Source organism: Zeus faber, assembly GCF_960531495.2.
Source record: "Zeus faber genome assembly, chromosome: 14".
Lineage (NCBI taxonomy): Eukaryota > Metazoa > Chordata > Actinopteri > Zeiformes > Zeidae > Zeus > Zeus faber.
In genome coordinates, this window is record NC_137200.1 from 23,098,662 (window position 1) to 23,118,558 (window position 19,897).

The 19,897-nt window shown below is 42.1% G+C and overlaps 1 protein-coding gene and 1 long non-coding RNA gene across 3 annotated transcripts; both read left to right on the forward strand.

Annotated features, from left to right (window-relative positions):
* Positions 1-1,617: 1,617 nt before the first annotated feature.
* Positions 1,618-4,424, forward strand: LOC307240615. 2 transcript variants are annotated; one of them, XR_013844518.1, is made up of 9 exons: positions 1,618-1,893; positions 2,211-2,273; positions 2,481-2,544; positions 2,849-2,906; positions 3,110-3,154; positions 3,339-3,384; positions 3,844-3,884; positions 4,078-4,133; positions 4,352-4,424. It is a non-coding gene; the product is annotated as an uncharacterized lncRNA (long non-coding RNA). The 2 variants fall into 2 exon arrangements; XR_013844519.1 differs by having other exon boundaries at positions 4,078-4,154; positions 4,352-4,417.
* A 3,565-nt stretch (positions 4,425-7,989) lies between these two features.
* Positions 7,990-16,902, forward strand: LOC307239955 (calpain-1 catalytic subunit-like; the record flags this gene model as incomplete). Its single annotated transcript, XM_080013531.1, has 18 exons — positions 7,990-8,223; positions 8,942-9,014; positions 9,118-9,236; positions 9,592-9,725; positions 10,780-10,975; positions 11,061-11,135; positions 11,423-11,508; positions 11,731-11,802; positions 12,178-12,335; positions 13,585-13,751; positions 14,027-14,038; positions 14,166-14,407; positions 14,662-14,701; positions 14,802-14,852; positions 14,965-15,030; positions 15,874-15,942; positions 16,103-16,286; positions 16,892-16,902. The coding sequence occupies 18 exons, from the start codon at positions 7,990-7,992 to the stop codon at positions 16,900-16,902; spliced, it is 1,989 nt and encodes a 662-aa protein (XP_079869657.1).
* Between the last annotated feature and the right edge of the window lie 2,995 nt (positions 16,903-19,897).

Genomic DNA, 19,897 nt, shown 5'->3' on the forward strand with positions numbered 1-19,897 from the left:
AACACTTGAGTCTTCCTAAATCGGGGCACTGTCGTATTGTTTTGGGGCATGTGAGATCTGGGGAGTCTGATCAGCTGTGGTGGGGTGGCTGTCGCCCTTGCGCGGGCATTGGTGGGCATGGGGGTCCCGCCGGCTCTCCTGCGGGGCGGGCGGTTCAGGTGGGATGTCGGCTTGTCACTGCTTGGAGGCGCCAAGACATAATACCGATCTTGTACACCAGAACCAATTGGGATAAGTCCTGTACACTCAGCCCGGTGGACACCTCACACGGTCCAATCACACACACGTGCACACTGAAGGCACCCCAGCACCCTCCTGGTTGCATTCCTCTCCTTTCCTCCCTCATTTACTGCATTAACTATGGCAGGAAGAGGCCACATGACCAGTTGTTGTTCCAGTTTTCCTGGACCTGATTAATTAACATGTTGTCGTCCAATGTTGATGTTTTTGTGTAAATGTTGTTTGGTTCTATGTTTAATTGTCTCACCTGTGGTGAATCTCCCCCTCTTGGAGTAGTGATCAGTTGTTTATAGACCCAAACATCATAAGGTAGTTCTCCAAAAAGGGGGGTTGGTGGTGGTTCTGTATAACCAACAACTGTGCTCTGGTCATCTCACAGGTCGTCCACAGGACAGAGTTATCGCAGCAGTTGATGATTTAAGAATGAATAAAGAGTTGCATTGCAGGTTGAGAAGTTTAACTCCACTTGCAGGCTAACTCCGTCCTAGATGCCATAGCATACAATTACTCGGTGTTGTATGGCCAGCATGCTGACAGCACAGGTTCAAAAAAAAGAAAATAATAAATAATAAATAAATAAACAAAAAAAATCAATCAATCAATCAATAAGTTATTATCATTTTTATAATTATTAATATATTTTATTACCATTGATAAAATTATTATTATTATATGTGTTATTTTCATTATTGTAATTATTATTAAATGTGTTATTATCATTATTACCATTATGATCAAATGTGTTATTATCATTTTTATAATAATTTTAATATGTATTATTATCTTTATTATTATATGTTATTATCATTTTTATAATAATTTTAATATGTGTTATTATCATCATTATTATTATATGTGTTATTATCATTTTTATAATAATTTTAATATGTGTTATTATCATTATTATTATATGTGTTATTATCATTATTAGAAGTATTATTAAATGTGTTATTATCCTTGTAATAATTATTATGATGCGTGTTATCCTCATAAGGGGTCCATCCCGCAGAGCGGCCCCTTATTGTCATTGTAAGAAAGATGAGGAAAGGTTTTGAAGCCTGAAAGTATCTGGAACAGCAACTTGTCCCTGCGCAGCATCAGAACCCAAAATAACAAGAGGTTTTACTGTGGCATTTATTATTTATAAGCCTCTGAACATTACTTTGAAATAAAAAAAAATATAGATAAATGAATGAAGACGGAAAGAAAAAAAATAACAACACAGAAAAAAGAAAAACATTTTGGTTTTTTTTAATATTTTCCCACGTTTTAAACCACTTCCGCTATTCGGTCGCTGCGTGATTACGTTTATTTCCTGTAACGGTAGCGTATAAATACCGGGCACCACGCTGCCGTCGCCCTCTCTCCTGCCGCCCCTTTGCCCCGCGTGTGTGTGCGCGTCCGCTCCCGCAGAGCTCGCAGGCAGCCACGACGCTGTCCCCGCTTCTCGTCCGCAGCTCCTTATATTTCCCGTTGCCAAAAACCTTCCTTAGGCGACAGTTTAAGCCGCGTGTTTTGTGGCTAAAATGGCTCCGTTACCGAAACGCCGCGTAGCCGAACGCCTCAGAACGCCCGGTCTGAACGAGCTGTGTAGGCCTCGGAGCAACCAGGACCCGGTGACCTTCTCCACTAAACTTTTCACTTCAAATTAAGGTTTGCTCGATGTTATATAAGTGTCAATAGTTACTTGGCTTAAATGTTTAGTATATAGGTGTCAATAGTTACTTGGCTTAAATGTTTAGTTGAATTCGTGTTTTGTCTAATTTAGCGAACTCCGTACTACATACATCTTCATATAAACGTGCGCAATTCCCATTACACTTGCAATTAATGTTTGTCTACCTCCGGTTGTGTGAGCTGTTATCTAGTGAAAATAAAGTTGACGATTTAATCTAGGAAATGTAGATAACAGCAAATAAAACGAGTCAATCGCTTATTATCCATTAATCTTGAGCTTTCCCTCCTTAAAGGTGAATATCGGTTGATTCTGCTCCTGCAGGATGCTCGTCCCCTCTTGGGCTCACATTACTTGGGTGAGACATCTCTTAACTTGAATTATGTAAACCAAAAAAAAAAGAAAACCCCTCTAATGTTGTGATGATATCTAAAAACTAATGCTGGAATTACCGTCAGATTGTTCAGTGTTGATCCTAGTTTTCTGACCTTGAGGGGGACTACAGCTGCACAAAGTACTTGACAACGAGCAAAGTTTTGACCCTTTTCAATTCCCCTCCGTCCAGGAGGGTCTCGTCTGAGCGTCTGCTGCAGGATATGAACTCTCCAGCAGGGGGCACTGTGCACCAGGTTGGTCTTCAGTACAAAAATGAATTACTATAAATCTGTAATGACACTGTTTCTTATTTGGGAGTTAATTTATTAGGTTTACATTTTATTGCCTACAATCTATTTAAATTGGGTGTTTTGTAGGTTAAGTTAACGGCCTAATTAATTTTATTTAGATTGCAGATCTTTGTATGTTTATGGCCTAATTCTTTTACATTTCTTTACTATTGCATGTGTTGAATTTCAGACTTTTGAGTATATTGCGTGACTCAAGTGTCTTTCTGAGGATGATTTAAGTTTCCTACCTATCCAACTTGAATTCCAGGTGAACCTCAATCTTGTTCGACTCCATTGATGGACGTTGGCTCCTTCTATGACCAGAGGTGAGTTTTACTAGGAAATGGAAACCAGTTACCCGTGCTTTGCTCCCAGTTTCTGTGATGAAAACCTTGTATAGGAAGTGCCGTCCGATGCGACAACTGACGATGTTTTTTTTTACAAAATTTCTGAGATAATCTGCTTGTGCTGTTTGTTGGCTGTATTACACTCTAGTCTATGAAAATGTTAATTTTCACCTCTGCCGTAGGTCCGATTGGTGGGCAAAAACGGAATCCTGACGCTAGACCTAAAGGTGAGCGAAACTATATAAGGACTGGAATCTCCCAAACGCAGTTGTGATGATATCTAAAAACTAATGCTGGAATTACCGTCAGACTGTTCAGTGTTGATCCTAGTTTTCTGAACTCAAGGATGCGGTTGCCATTCAATGTCCCTCAAATGGCACGTTTATGTAAAGCTGCATCATTTTCTTCTAGGAGGGATGTCTGAATCCACTGCAGACGCTGGAGCAACCTAACCCAGGTAGAACAAACCCTTGAGTATAAAAAGGCATGGACTTGGATCAGTTGAGAAATGTAGACGTTGTAGTGCCCTTTATCCAGAAGCACCACAGCTCCCTGTTGACTTGTATTTGTATACAGGCGAGTCGTGCCCGTTTCAATATGGCGGTGACGTTGACATCTCACAGCTATGAGCTGATGCGTTCAATGTAGTGTGTTTGGCTGATTGCAAAATGCAAAAAATACAACTTTGGCGATTTCAATTTACCACTTCTACTTTTAGATTTTGTTGTGAATTACTACATGCAATATTGCTCCAGAATGTTCAATTAATATGTATAATTCTAATAAATGTGTTCTGTATCTTTTGCTAATTGTTTTATAAAGTGCAATCCGATGGAACTTACTCTGAAGCTTTGCTGAAGCTCTTAAATTCGAATTTATAATCCACTTAAATGTAATACTCTCCTTTCTGTTAAAGGGTCAATATTTGGTTCCGCTTCTTCGTTTCATTTTTAAAAGGTGAGTTTTAACTACATTTAACAGACTATTTTGAAGGGAAGCCTCCAATGTTGTGATGAAATTCTAAACTAATGCTGGAATTACCGTCAGATTGTTCAGTGTTGATGCTAGTTTTCTGAACTTGAGGTTGAAGTTAAACAGTTTCCTAAAAATAGAGTGAGTTTGTTTAACAAGGTTGTGATTTTAATTTTAGGATTCCACTGAGAGAAGGAAACTTCCTGGAAAGGCTCCGATGACGTTGTGCGCCAGGCAGGTGTCATTTTATTAATGGTACTGACTTCCTGGAAGAAAGTTTATTTTTATTAAGTCTTATTAATGTGATGCTGATGAAATCCAAACTGAAACAGCTGGAATTACCGTCTGATTGTTCAGTGGCGATATTTGGTTTTCTGAATCATGTTTATGCTGCTGAAAATGTTGTTTAACATTATAAAGTTGATTCTGAACAGGTTTCTGTTCTTGTGCAGGAGTTGGCCCGTATGGATTCTACGTCGCTGGAGTTGCTGGATTTGTGCAATAAATTTGATTCTACAAAATTCATTTCTCCTGAGTCTTTCAAAGTGAATTATTGTAAATTCTAATTTCACTTTCCTTTATTTCCAAGGGAAAGTGAAGTGTTTTTGAACTGAGCTAGCCAGGTGCCACTAAAATGTTTCAAAACCTAAATTAAATAAATATGTACATTTCATATAATTGGTCTATTCCAGCAGAAGAGCAGCTGGGTGCTGCTTCCCAAAAAGGGAAGTTGGTGGCTTTATGCACATGAAAGTGTTTTTTTTTATTTTTATTTTTTATTTTATTTTTTTATTGGGTCCAGACATGAGTAATGGATCAGAGCTACAGCATGAGCATAAGATAGAATTACAGTTATGAAAATCAACAGGGCTTTCCCACTTCATATTGTGAGATTGCTCACCTTTTAAGTAAACACAATTACCCGGAAGACTGTGTGGGCCTCCCGCCGGCCGGGCTGGAGTCCTGGCCTGTCCTGTCCTGAGAGATAAAAGACCATCTCGATATTAAATATGGAAAGGGAGAGGTTGTCTCCGGTTTTGAGTTACACTTGTCTGAAAGGGGACCCATTATGTTCCTTTTCAACAACTTAAAGGACAGGCACAAAACCTGTCTGCTGCCAAAAAATACCACATAATGCATTTTAACATACCTCTATCTTCCTGACATTGACTTTCTGTGTCGTGTAAAACAAAACACTGCAAATCAAACACTTAAACACTATACTAGATTTCAGTAGAATAACATGTAATAGTGAACCCATCTTGAAATTCAACAAATATCCATCAATTCCTGAAATCACACCAGCAAACTCTGCCTGGAAGATGTGTTCAACTTTGTTTCTACCAAGCAGATAAGTATTTATTTCGCATAGATATATCACATATGATGTGTTTTGTGTCTGCAAGATAATTTGCATGTAGCTTCGTTTGTCTTCGTTGATAGGTGGAAAATGGAGGCGTGTTGGCCAAAAACCGGTTTTGAACCCTAAAATGAATCAGTTTTAAATACAGTCTCAGGGGCAGCGGGGAACTGAAACCCGGAGCAGAGTCACGAACCTGTCCATGAGAGAACACAACAGGTTCTCACATTTAAACAGCTTTGGTGTAAAAGAATGAGCGACGTGTCGTCCAATGAATGTGGCTCCGCACATTGAGTCCAGAAGATTAACAAGTCCCTGCAAGGTCTGAGAAATTATGCCTATAATTAGCAGGAGAAAGACCAAAGCTGCCTTAAGCGACGCTCGAGGACACGGTGATGGATGTGATCAAACTCTGCCCTCACATTGTTTTGCAGGACGTGATTTCAGGTCTACCTGCGGTGGCCCAGAAGTGACAACAGTGTCACAGAGAGTGGGTTCTGGGTTTTATAGCAGGAGGAGGGTAACCAGTTCACAGTTGATAGAGGTAGATTGATGAGATGATCCTCAAGGCGATGGGCAGGCTTTAGCGATGCTTCACACCACAGGGAGTCGTCTGATTCATTTCATTATCAGGTTAAAAGCAGATCCATGAAACACGTGTGGACTGGAGTGGAAAATTCCTGAATATCTGTGATGTTGTCCAACGTGCCAGCCAAGACTGGAAGGATTCTCTCTTCTGCTTGAAGGCCCACCAACAGGATCTCAGTTCTCTCATTCTGACTCCACCTGCTTCAGTTCCTAACCTGCCCCCATCACCAGAGTGTCCACAACATATGCCTCCTGGGTTCTGATGGAATGCCAAGGATTAACCTTTGGTTGATCTGGTACCATGGATGGATGCCACCTTGGTTTCAAACACGTGTTGGCTATGGGCAAAAAGAAGGAGCACAAGAGTCAGACAGTTCAGATTGGACTGCCCTCCCCCCAACCCCCCCGCATCCAAATCGCAACCCTTCCCACCGTTCAAGTCCATCTGTAGTGGGACAATGGAGGACTATGGAGCTCCAGCACTCTAGCCGCCTTCTCCAAACCGCTGCTTGTCTACAGTCAGTTTTCCTGTCGAACCCGCCACTGGTTCCTGTTTACTGTTCACCATTCGAGGCTGACTTGGACCTTTGGACCAGATTTGTCTGAGACTTGAACCTACAACCAAGGGCGAAGTTCTTCAGGGTTCTGTGTTTGGCTCGAGGTCAAGTCCGGCATACTTCAATATGCTACCAGGGGATCGAACCAAACCAGAGCAGACGGCGCTCTACCTCCTGAACCTACCTGGAGTGTCGTAACAACATCCTGCTCGCCAGCCTTTACATTCCACAGCCGTGCTGCTGCTTTGCATATTGGAAAAGTGCTGACAGGTGTGATTATCTCCCTCCCACAGTGGTCTGGGACAGTGTGAACCTTCCACTCCACTGAGAAACCTCCTGACGAGTGGATGCATTCATGGCTGACATCTTACGTGACAGAAAAATGCCATGTTTCACCCGAGGCCAAAAGTGTCAAGATCTGTAATGTTGAAAATGTCGTTGTTCACTCCCCAAATCCTCATAACAAGCTGTGAAGAAATGACACATTAATAACACGCTGCAACATCTGTGACACACAGTTATTATTTATTATTAATGTGAGGCCTGTAAATCTGCTCTCTGCGGTGCAGGACGTTCGCAGTTCTGTTCTGTTCTGAATGAAAGGCACTTTATGTGATTCTATCTATCAATTTATCCATCAATCTATCTATCTATCTATCTATCTATCTATCTATCTATCTATCTATCTAAACCTTTAAAATAGAACAAATTCAGAACAAAACAGCTGCTATAAAAAATAAATTAAAAAAGGTTTAAAAAGAAAAAGTAAAAGTACAGTTTGTAACACGTGTGAAAGGGGGCGTCTCAGGAAATAAGGATTGGGAACAAAATGAGCAAAATGATGTAAAAATTACTCCATAAAAACATTTTGTGGTTTGATCTTTCCAGAGTCACCTTTTAAAATAACAACAGTACTTTAGTTCTGAAAGTCTTGTGATTAGTATTTTGTGAAGTTACAAGTTAGAATGTACAATCCGTCTTGTGTGTGTGACTAGTTTTACATACACAGCCTGAATACATACATATTTTTTAATATATTCAAACATACATGCATACATACATAAGTTTGTTCATACATACATACATACATACATACATACATACATAAGTTTGTTCATACATACATACATACATGCATACATACATACATACATACATAACACACTGGGGGCCGGTCCCCACAGGCACACCACGTCCCACTGGGGGCGGTCCCACTGGGGGCCAACCCACTGGGGCTCCAAGTCCCAGAACCAGTATAAATGAGACACAACTGAGGACGAAGAGACACAAGACTTGTGTTGAAGAGACTTGAGGTAAGAACATCTATCCATCTATCCATCTATCCATCTATCCATCTATCCATCTATCTATCTATCTATCTATCCATCTATCTATCTATCCATCTATCCATCTATCCATCTATCCATCTATCCATCTATCCATCTATCTATCTATCCATCTATCCATCTATCCATCTATCTATCTATCCATCTATCCATCTATCCATCTATCTCTCGAATCAGGTGCATCCATTCAGTTCAATCTGTTCTCTACCTTCTCTCATTCTCTCCATCCCAGACCCATCATGCCTGAATCGTGCACGGGCATCGTCAACCTGCGCTACCAGGACGGCAGCGTGGGGAGCCCGTCCAACCCCGAGAAGTTCAACAGCCAGGACTTCATGCAGCTGAAGCGGCTGAACCGGAGGCGCAGGAGTCTGTTCGTGGACGAAACCTTCCCCCCGAACACCGACTCCCTGGGGGAGCTGTCGAGTCTGGCCGACTGGCAGTTTGAGGAGGTGGAGTGGAAACGTCCGGCGGTAAATAACCCTCCCATCCCTGTACATAATGTATATAAATTCCAAATCTGTCAGTTATTTTGCAATACTGGCGGTGCATCCCGCTTACTGCACGGCCGTCAGTGGTGGAGGAAGCACTCCGACCTTTGACGTGCTTGCTCTGACCCTGCCCTTGAACGACACGTCGCTGGCCGAGCTGGTTCCGTCAGACAGCTCAGCGACGGGTCGGCCTGTTTGAGCGGCCAGCGCCTCCTGCTCCGCCTGCTGCGCCTGCTGTGTTGCTGTCCCTCCACCGCCCCTGCATCCACCCGTGGGGCTCTGCTCTTCTATCCAATGGGAGGGGGGGGGGGTTCCAGCTTCACTTCATCGCTCCTATATTTCCAGATCACTCAGTAGGTCTGTGCTCGCCGTGCACCTCTGCGCCGAGCACCAGGCGCCAACCCAAAACGACGCAAAACAAATAACCATCACTTCCAACGCAGCTTTTAAGAATAAGAGCTGGACGTCTCCCAAACCAGTCGCTAGGTAGCGTCTCAGGACGGCGCCACTTTCGCAAGAGATGTGTAACCAGGCGGAGAAGTAGTTGCCCACGGCAACAGCAGTTATTGACAGGTCGACGGCCATTATTTCGAAATAACTGGCAGCTGCTCGCTGCTATGGATCAACCGGAATGGAGTACTTTTCAGAGCTGTAGAGTATTTATACATGAAATTAAATGGCATGGTGTGTTTTGGTGCAGGAAATCTTCGACGGTGACATCCATTTCACCTTTGATGGAGCTTCGAGATTAGATTTTGGTCAAGGGATGGTTGGTAAGCAAAGATTTCTCTCTTTTTCGTTGCTCGTCACTCGACTAAAAATGGAACGGCTCCGAATGCGAGGCGCCGCTCACATGCGCTGTCTTTGACTTCTCAGGTAACTGCTGGTTCCTGGCTGCGATTGGTTCCCTGACTTTCCAGAAAAACCTCCTGGTGCAAGTTGTTCCGATGGACCAGTCCTTCGACAAGGATTACGCCGGGATTTTCCACTTCAGGGTGAGAACAGACGACAAGTACAACACCAACGCGTCCCAAATAGTTTGATAATTGAGGACATTCAAAGTAGCGTTTGCTCACGTCAGTGGTTAGAAGTTTGGCTCATTTGGGAGATTTGTTTCTCTCCAAATTTTCCGACTCCCCGTTGGTTCCATTGAGTTGGTGTAAACGAGTCAAAAGAGTCGGTTCATTTCAAAAATCATTTCATTCACAATCTCAAACCTCCTAGACTCGTAGTGACTCCAGACTCCTGGGCCATCTCAAATATGTGTTTTTTCTTGTTTGCGAGTCTTGCAGCTCAAGTTCACAGCGGCTCTAGCTGGTGTGAAATGTCTTCTCTTCGCCTCCGTTTCAGTTCTGGAGGTTTGGAAAGTGGGTGGACGTGGTCATCGACGACCTCCTGCCCGTGTTCTACGGTCAGCTGCTGTCTGTGAAAACCAAGAGTGGGAACGAATTCTGGGGCCCCCTGCTGGAAAAAGCCTATGCCAAGTATGGGAATGGTTTCACAAGCTGTTATTATGTTTTTTAGTAATATTTCATTCCAATATTTCATCATTATTATTATTATTATTATTATTATTAATAAAGCAATTCCTATATTCTTATATTGCACAGATTGCATCCGTTTATATATATATATATATACGGTATATATTTATACTGTATTCTGCATACTGTATCTATTTAGGGGCTGTCAAACGATTAAAATATTTAATCATGATTAGTCGCACGATAGGGATTGATCGTGATTAATCACATTTTTAAAATGTGATCATATTCGACCTGAAACAGAGATTTTTACATTGAGTTATAGCCATACGATGATTTGATGAGTGAGAACAGAAACACAGAATGATCTTTATCAAAAAGTATTTAATGCCACTTTCACCATAAACAAGCCGCCCAACACAAACAGCCCTGTTTACATGAAATGCTATATTAAAGCACGGAGAATAATAATAATAATAATAATAATAATAATAATAATAATAATAATAATAAAAACATAAATTATTACAATGAATAAATACTAATAATTCAGTTGTGGATGCTCTGCAGTTCCCCAAATGTGTTGATGGCAAATGTATTACATGTGTATCAAATGACTTGTATTACTTTTATTCACACATCCACTTTGACAGCCCAAAGATATACAGTATATATATATGCAGAGTAGCATATGGAAATGTTTATGAATCATTTTAATATATATATATTTTTTAAAGTGGCCGTGCAGAGTATTTCACAGGGGGGTGAAATGAATTAATAGATATGGTGAGATATGAGCGATAGATAGATATGGATAGATAGAATTAAAATACATTAATAGATGGAAAGCAGAGTATTTCTTATTGTTTAATGTATTGCATCAATGCATTAATATATTAATGTATTGTACGCTTTGGGGATCTTGGAGTTCACTTTAAGTGTCATTGCGTTGGGCCAATCTTTTCTAATTTCTTGATAATTTTTCGGTTCATATGTATTGGTTATGACCAGTTGTATTGTATACGGTCATAAAGTGTGTGTCCGTGCCGGCCAGGCTCTGCGGGTCGTACCACGACATGAACGGCGGCATCCCGTCCGAGGCCTTCAAGGACTTCTGCGGCGGCGTGACCATGGACTACCAGGTCAAAGCCAAGCACGACGCCCACCACGACGAGGAGCTGTGGCAGTTCCTGTCCAGGGCCACCCGGTGCCAGTCGCTCATCTGCTGCGGGACCTTCAGCAGCGGCGGCGTGAGGAACACAGACACCGGGATTCTGCCGCGCGGAGCAGCCTCCCGCCGGCCCTGACCTGCCATCCTGTTTCCGTTTGTTTCAGAACCGAATCATCAACTCCGTGGCCGACAGTGGACTGGTGTACTCCCACGCCTACTCCATCACAGGAGTCACCGAGGTAGGCTCTTTCTTTCTGCCACCGCCGACGACCCTGTCGAACCCGCAACTTGTCCTGACGAACACGGGGCTGCTGCGGTGCAGCCTGGCGCTTTAGTTCTTGCAAACGCGAAAAAAAAAAAAAAAAAAAGCCCATTTCCGTCGTTTGTTTTCTCGTTGAGTGTGATTTCAAACTGCTTGGCGGGACACCCGGCTCACGTCGCACTCGTGTGCCCGCGGTCGAAAAAAAACCCCCCACTGATTTGGAGGTCTTACAGACAACACTGACGTTGGTTATTTTATCTTCAGGTGAACCACGACGGCACCACATCCAGGCTGGTGCGGCTTTTGAATCCTTGGGGGCGGCAGGAGTGGAATGGAAAATGGAGCGACAAGTACGTAATGCTTTCAAGATAGCAGTGTATGAGATTGCAAAGGGAAGACATGGTTTGTGCCGCCTCCCCCATGGATTTGATATGTTTCATGATCGCATATGACAGGAATGTATATCAATCGAAACAGTGAACTCTAATCGTGAAACATCAAGCTGTCGTTGTTAAAATTGCTATCTTTATTGGTTTGTACTGTCTCTATAATCCTTTCCACCACGTGCTCAGCTCGTACATGTGGGGTCGAGTCGGCGCTGCAGATCGGGAGAAACTCACCAAGCACGAGGACGGAGAATTCTGGTGAGAAACATGGAGCTCGGTGAAGCAGGGGAAGGTGGTTTCCTCCTCCTCATGAATACCCAGAAAATAGTGAAAATAAAATGGCAATATGCGTCAAGCGAAAAAGAAATTGCTCGAAGATAGAAATATTGGAAGTACTGTATACAATAAACGATAAGTAATGAACCCACATAGGAATGATGAACAATTTTTAAAAAACAGGCGACACACAGTGAAGCCAACGACAGCCGATGAATATCAACCTAAAGATAAACAACAAGCAAGAGTTTAGACACAATATACATAAAGCTGAAAGGAAATCCAAGAAATGAATAAGTCATGTGGAACTATTACTAATAACTAATAACTCTTGTCTTATTTTCTCCGTCGACGCAGGATGGAGCTGGAGGACTTTTGTTCCAATTTTCAGATGGTGTCCATCTGCTGTGAGAACCCCAACTTCATGGATGGAGATTTGAGCTGCGAGTGGAAGTGCATGGTGTACGACGGCAGCTGGGTGGCGGGGAGGTCGGCTGGAGGCGGGCCCTACTCCAGTGAGCTCCATCCATCCATTCATCCATCCTTTCATCCATCCTGTCATCCACCCTGTCATCCATCTATCCATACTGTCCTCCACCCTGTCATCCACCCTGTCATCCATCCATCCTGCAATCCATCCTTTCAACCATCCCGTCATACACCGTTTCATATCCATCTATCCATCCTGTCATCCATGCTGTCATCCATCCTGTCATCCATCCTTTCAACCATCCTGTCATCCATCCTGTCATCCATCCTTTCATGCTGTCATCCATCCTGTCATCCATCCTTTCAACCATCCCGTCATCCATCCTTTCATCCACCCTGTCATCCACCCTGTCATCCATCCTGTCATCCATCCATCCTGCAATCCATCGTTTCAACCATCCCGTCATACACCGTTTCATATCCATCCATCCATCCTGTCATCCATGCTGTCATCCATCCTGTCACCCATCCATCCATCCTGTCATCCATCCTGTCATCCATCCTTTCAACCATCCTGTCTCATCCATCCTTTCACCCATCCATCCATGCTGTCATCCGTCCTGTCATCCATCATCTAATCCTCCATCCTTTCATCATCCATCCATCCTTCCTGTCATCCATCCTTTCAACCGACCTGTCTCATCCATCCTTTCACCCATCCATCCATGCTGTCATCCATCCTTTCATCCATCATTTAATCCTCCATCCTTTCATCATCCATCCATCCTTCTGCCATCCATCCTGTCATACATCATTTCATCTATCCATCCTTTCGTCCATCTTTTTCCAATCCATCCATCCTGTCATCCATCCATCCTGTTATCCATCATTTAATCGATCCATCCTTTCATCCGTTGATCCATCCTTCCTTCCATCCTTTCATCCATAATTTCATCCTCCATCCTTTCATCCATCCTTTCATCATCCATCCATCCTGTCATCCATCCTTTTATTATTCATCCTTTCACCCATGCTTTCATTGTGTGTCCTTTCACCAGGCATCCTTTCATTATCTATCCTTCCATCCATCCTTTCATCGTAATTTCATCACCCATTCTTTTATCAACCCTTTCATCCTTCTTTCTTTCATCCAACCTCTCAGCATCCATCTTTTCACCCATCCTCTCATCCATCCTTTCATCATCCATCCTTTCATCCATCCTTTCATCTGTCATGTAAAGTCTGAAATCTCGAAAGCCTTGACACTGACACCGGAGTCATTCCAACGGTACATATGAAGAGATCAGACCCCGACCGTCGTGATCATCTCCACAGAGAACTTCCTGCAGAACCCCCAGTACCGGCTGACGGTGAAGGAGCCGGAGAACGAGGACCCGGAAACCTTCTTCTGGGAGAAGAAGGTCCTGGTGTCCCTGATGCACAAGCCCAGCCAGAGCCGGAGCAAAGCCCGCAGAATCGCCAAGGGCGTCAGCTTCTACCAGGTACCGTCCCCCCGCCTCAAGAGGAGGAGCGCTTCCTTTTCCTCAGATAGCGTTCCACCAACAAACCAGATTTATTTTTCCATTATTTGAAAATGAAATAAGCGTTGTATGTGTGTTATATAAATATGTGGCACAAGGGGTGAGAGGTTTAAAAATTCCTTAATTTTCGTCCAATAATGCAAATGCATTTTATTTATTGTCACAACTGGAAAACTTGCATGGCTGCAAAATAATTGTGCTCACTTATTTTCTTTTCCACATTTTAAATTCCGCAGATCCCGCCAGGGGTAAGGCATTCCACACCGTCCAAAAATATCACACAAAAAAAAAGATGATAATTATAATAATAATAATAATAAAAACATAAAAACAATACCTTCAAGTTCATGTAATAAATATGATCGTTTTTTCCAGACCCCCAAAGGGAAGGTAGATGTTCTGCAGGACCGCTACAACTACCCCTTCTACCCCACCCACACCAGCGACTACGTCAGCTACCGGGACATGATCGAAATGTACGCCCTGGAGCCCGGGGAGTACGTGGTCATCCCCTACACCGACCGCAGCGACATCAGCACCGACTTCGTCCTGACCATCTACACGCAGCGCCAGAGCGACGTCCAGTACGTGCCGGCCTCTCTGCCGGCGGCCATCCTGTGACGCCTGCCACATCAGGGCTAGGGGGGGCGGGTTCCGTTTTCGGTTGGATCTTGATTGGATTTCGATTCCATTTTGATTCGATCTCGATACAATTTCAATACAAAGGGTCGATTGAGGTCCCTTCAGATTCAATTGTGATTCGATGCAAAGTGCCACGATTCGACTAAATACCCGTACAAACGGTCAAAGGGATAGAAATACCAGGGGAATAATGAATTCAAATCCCTTCTCCCCCTTTTGTCCCCTTTAGTGGCCACGAGGGAGACGGTCACAGCGAAGAAGAGGAAAAGGTAGGATGTGGAACAAATAACATTTGATAAAATGAATCACTTACATTTTGATTTGTTTTGTTTATCTTTTTAAATAATTTCATGTTTGTTTCTATTCAAGCCTCTTGAGAAGGACGATCTGTACCACTTGTTCATGCGTTACGCTGATCAGGTGAGTTCTATCTATCTATCTATCTATCTGTCTATCTGTCTATCTGTCTGTCTGTCTGTCTGTCTGTCTGTCTGTCAGTCGTCCATCTCTTATGTTTTCTCTTTTGCGGCAGAATAAAGTGCTGAGCAGTTACCAGCTCCGCCGGCTCCTCAATGAGAACTTCTTTGACGGTCAGTCTGTACGATGATGATGACACCAGTCTGTTCCTGAAGGAAGACTATTCCATTATGTAAACCTGTCATGTGTGTTCGTGTGTGTGTGTGTGTGTGTGTGTGTGTGTGTGTGTGTGTCTGTGTGTATTTCACAGGAAGTGAGACAGGGCAATTTGCTGAGTTTGTGTGTAGCAACATGATCGTCATTCTAAATGTAAGTTGGACAAGCTGGAACTTTTTTTTTCTTCAAAGTTCTCATGTGATGATGAGATGGCATTATTATTATATTATATATATTATTATTATTACTATTATTATTAGTAGTAGTAGTATTATTAGTAGTAGTATTATTATTAATAAAAAAAAAAAAAAAAAAAAAAATAATAATAATAATAATAATAACCATAATAATATAATTACTCCACAAACTCATCTCGCTCCACCACCCGACTGGAGGTTGAAGAACCTTGGCGTGCGGGTCATGCACGAACGTTCTGCTACATCCAGTCAAATTGAATCAGCTTTTCACTAATTCCTGCTCCGTATGTGGATCGATTTGGATGAAACTTGAACCGCGAGATGTCTGTGACGTCCCGGTTCTAACGACACCTCAACCGGGTGTCGTTAGCAGCAGTTGACGTGTTCCAAACACTTTTAGCCCAAAAAATGCCGAGGAGAAAAATAATAATAAAAATCCGAACAGTAACACTGCGGGCTGGACCCCTGATTATACAGTTAACCAGAGGTAGCCAGGTCCAGGTGCAAGATTTGAGAACCCCCCCCCCGTGGTGTGTCATTATTCACCAGAACCTTGGTGGTTCATCACCTTAAATGGTGCAGTGCTAAAGTGATGCTTTCCGTGTGAACAGGGCTTCAGTTCGGAGGTGTTGAAGTTCGACGTCTTCGTCAAACTCTGGAAGAAGTGTGACATATACAAGGTAAAACCTCTGGAATATTGATGACTTACATGAAATTAAACAAACACAACCCAACAAGGAGCCTGTACCGATCAACTCATTTGCTTTGGTAAATAGTGTAGATGGAGTAAATCACAGCAGTCTGCTCCACTTGATGTATATATTTGTATCCCCCCCGTAGAGCACCTTCAGGAGTGAGGCGTCTGGCAGGGGCCTCACTGGGGACGCGGTCAAGCGGTTGATCCCCTCCCCGCCCATCGACCCGGGCATGGCAGACATGCTGGCCTTCCACTACTCTGACTTCAACAGCATGCTGTCGCTGGACGCCTTCGTCAACCTCATGCTGCACCTGGAGAGCATGTATGGTATGTGACTGATATATATATATATATATATATATATATATATATAAATAAACAAACAAATAAATAAATTAATAAATTAAAAAAATAAAATAAAATAAAATAATATATATATATATATATATATATATATATATATATATATATATATATATATATAATAAATTGCTTCTGGCTAAGATATACAGATGCAGAGAAGTCAAATGGCCTTTCCAATTATATAGCTAAACAGGTTGGTTGAACAGTAAAAGTCACCATTTATACATACTGTACGTATATTTATTTATAAATACATTACTCATCTAAAAAAAACTACATTTTATTTATTATTATTATATATATATTTTAATCATATATATGATTTTAATTACATTTATTCAATATTTTTGACACTATGTTAGATTCATAGATTTCACATGTAGAATATACTGTACATAAATTATTTCTATATATAATACTTCCCCCCTCCACATAGATAGGGGTCACTGTACGATTGTATGTCTACTTTTAGGATTAATTTCGGTTTTATATAGAGTTCATTTCATTTATATTTTTGCTTTAATGTGGGAGTTTTTATAATAATAACAACTGTGTTGTGTGAATTCCAGATCTGGTCTGAGCACGAGCGACAGGGGGACACGATGGAACATAAGGTGATGATTCACTTCATTATAAAAATGCCAAACATTGCTTTAAAGGTGCAATATTTTAATTGAAAAACAAGTGCATGGGTATGGAATTGCACAAAAATTAAACCATTTTTAATCTTTTTTTTTCCTCACCAGCAGGAAGAGGCAGAATCTGCACAGAGGGAAGATGCTGATGTTTGAATTGAATGTATTTCTGCTCGTCCTATATAAATCCCATAAAACTTCTCCTGTCGTTGTGAATCGTCAAAGTGAGAAATGTTATCGGTGATTTTCACGCTTGTACTTTCAAATCACTGTACAAAATGAATGAAATAAACAGAATGCAGGAGAACAACATGTGTTGTGACTTTGGTGTGACTTTATTTACTGGCACGGCAGGGATTTAACGCCACATGTGTCCTTGCGTCATAATGCTCAAGCTGGCTTTACACTGAATCCGACAAACGATGATTGAAATGCGGTGAAATGCTGTCAGGCTCTGCCACACACCCTGCCTCCACCTGCCACAAACCCCTCCTCCACCTGCCGCACACCCGCCTCCACCTGCCAGATATCATCTACCGATCGAGGCTCCGGGATTTGTTTGCATTTGTCATCTCTTCCAAAAAGTTTCAGATTGTCACTACGACCAGAAGCCACTGCTTTGGACTTTCAACTCATTTAAATTGCAAGTTACATATAACGCATACATAAACATTGGATTATTCACCATCAATAGAACCAATATTATGAATTAGTGTAAAAAATACAAAAGATTTAAGAAAATATAAGTAATGTTTGGGGCACTCTTGTCACAATTTAAAAGGGCGTCTCTAATTCAGTGAAAATGGCAGGCATGTTTGCTTAAAAAATATGAAAAATGCTCTAAAGGATCGCTGCTCCACATGATCAGTTAAACACATACTGTATGGAAAGTACATTTTAGGGAATGAAAACATGTGCCCTCCCTGCTGAGTCTCTCTCTCTCACACACACACACACACACACACACACACAGCCACAACATAAAAACCAGTGATAGGTGAAGTGAATAACATCGCTCATGTCGTTCCAATTGCAGCTGTGAAAGGGTGGAATATATTATTATATATATATACTATAATATATTATGATATTAAGGATATATTAGGCAGCAAGTGAACAGTCAGTTCTTGAAGTTAATGTGTTGGAAGCAGCAAAAGGATCTGAGCCACTTTGACAAGGACTAAATTATGATGCTAGATGACTTGGTCAGAGCATCTCCAAAACGGCAGATCTTGTACCGGGGTTTTCCCTGTATGCAGTGGTTAGTACCTACCAAAAGTGCTCCAAGGAAGGGCAACCGGTGAACCGGCGACAGGGTCATGGGCGTCCAAGGCTCATTGATGTAGGTGGGGAGTGAAGTCTAGCCCGTCTGGTTCTATCCCACAGAAGAGCTACTGTTGCACAAATTGGTGAAAAAGTTAATGCTGCTTTGATAGAAAGGTGTCAGAACACACAGTGCATCACAGCTTGCTGCGTATGGGAGCGCTCAGTGTCCATGCTGAGCCCTGTCCACCTCTGAAAGCCCTTACAACAAGCATGTGTCAGAACTGGACCATGGAAGAAGGTGGCCTGGTCTGATGAATCATATTTTCTTCTACATCATGCGGATGGGCGGGGTTAGGGTCCGATCCGATGGAGCATCTGTGGGATGTGCTGGAACAACAAGCCTCGATCCATGGGGGCCCCACCTCACAACTTCCAGGACTTAAGAGGATGTGCTGCTAACGTCTTGGTGCCAGATACCACAGGACACCTTCAGAGGTCTTGTGGAGTCCATGCCTCCACGGGCCACAGCAGTTGGTGTATTGTGCATGTGAATTTTTAAAAACATTTTTATTTATGATTGTTTTTCCCCAAACAGCAGTACAGTAATTAACTTGTCTCCCAACTGTATTGATGGTCAGATTTTGAATTGTTCTTTAGTTTTTTTGTGTGGGTAGTATTTTAACCTTTAATACGCCAACTGGTGCTAAAATAAAATGACACATGAATGAATCAATGATTGATGTTGAATTGCTCCAGTCTCATCAGTCCTGATGGCTTGCGATTGGGCCGTCTTAAACATTTCATTCGGAAACGTAAAAATCCCAAAAACAGTAATGCGCAAATGCAAAACATATTGTTGAAGACTTCAGAGTTAAATTCATTGAGACACAGGAGACAGAAAACACTAAACACGCTCTGTCACCTCCCTCCTTCTTTTAATGGTCACAGTTGAAGCACTCAATATAAAATAGTTTATTTACAATGATACTTTGAAAAGGGGGGAAAAAATGAAAAACATCCTTTTAACACAACACACACAGACAGACACACACACACACAGACACACACACACACACGCACGCACGCTCCCCAGTTGTCGTAGCAACGTTTATTATTTTAAAAAGAAAAATATTCAAATAAACAAGGTAAAGTGCATCTCCCACAGACCTCCCTGTTCAGACATTTTTGATTAAAAAACAAAAACTGCAGAGACGCTGCACTTTGCTGCAACGTATAAAATCAGACAAAAGATAAACAGGTTCAAAGGTGCACACCGCTGCAGTCTCACACACACACACACACACACACACACACACACACACACACACACACACACACACACACACACACACACACACACACACACACACAACGAATAAGATTTACAGACACACACACACACACACACAAATGTGTGTGTGGCCCCCAAAAATGTCTTCACACTCACTAGAAAGACGTTCCACCCCTCCAAACAGCACAGAAAATACAAATACACATTTACGCTAAAAATCCAAATTTACCCTCAAAAATGAAAATAACAAATCCTAAATCTCCAGTTTGAGGGAGATCACAGCCATAACAGTTAAAGGTAAATGGAGGTTTAGATAACATCTCTACTCTGCGTTGCATCTTCTATGGAAAGAAAGATTTGGGGTTTTCCTGCTCTCCACTGAC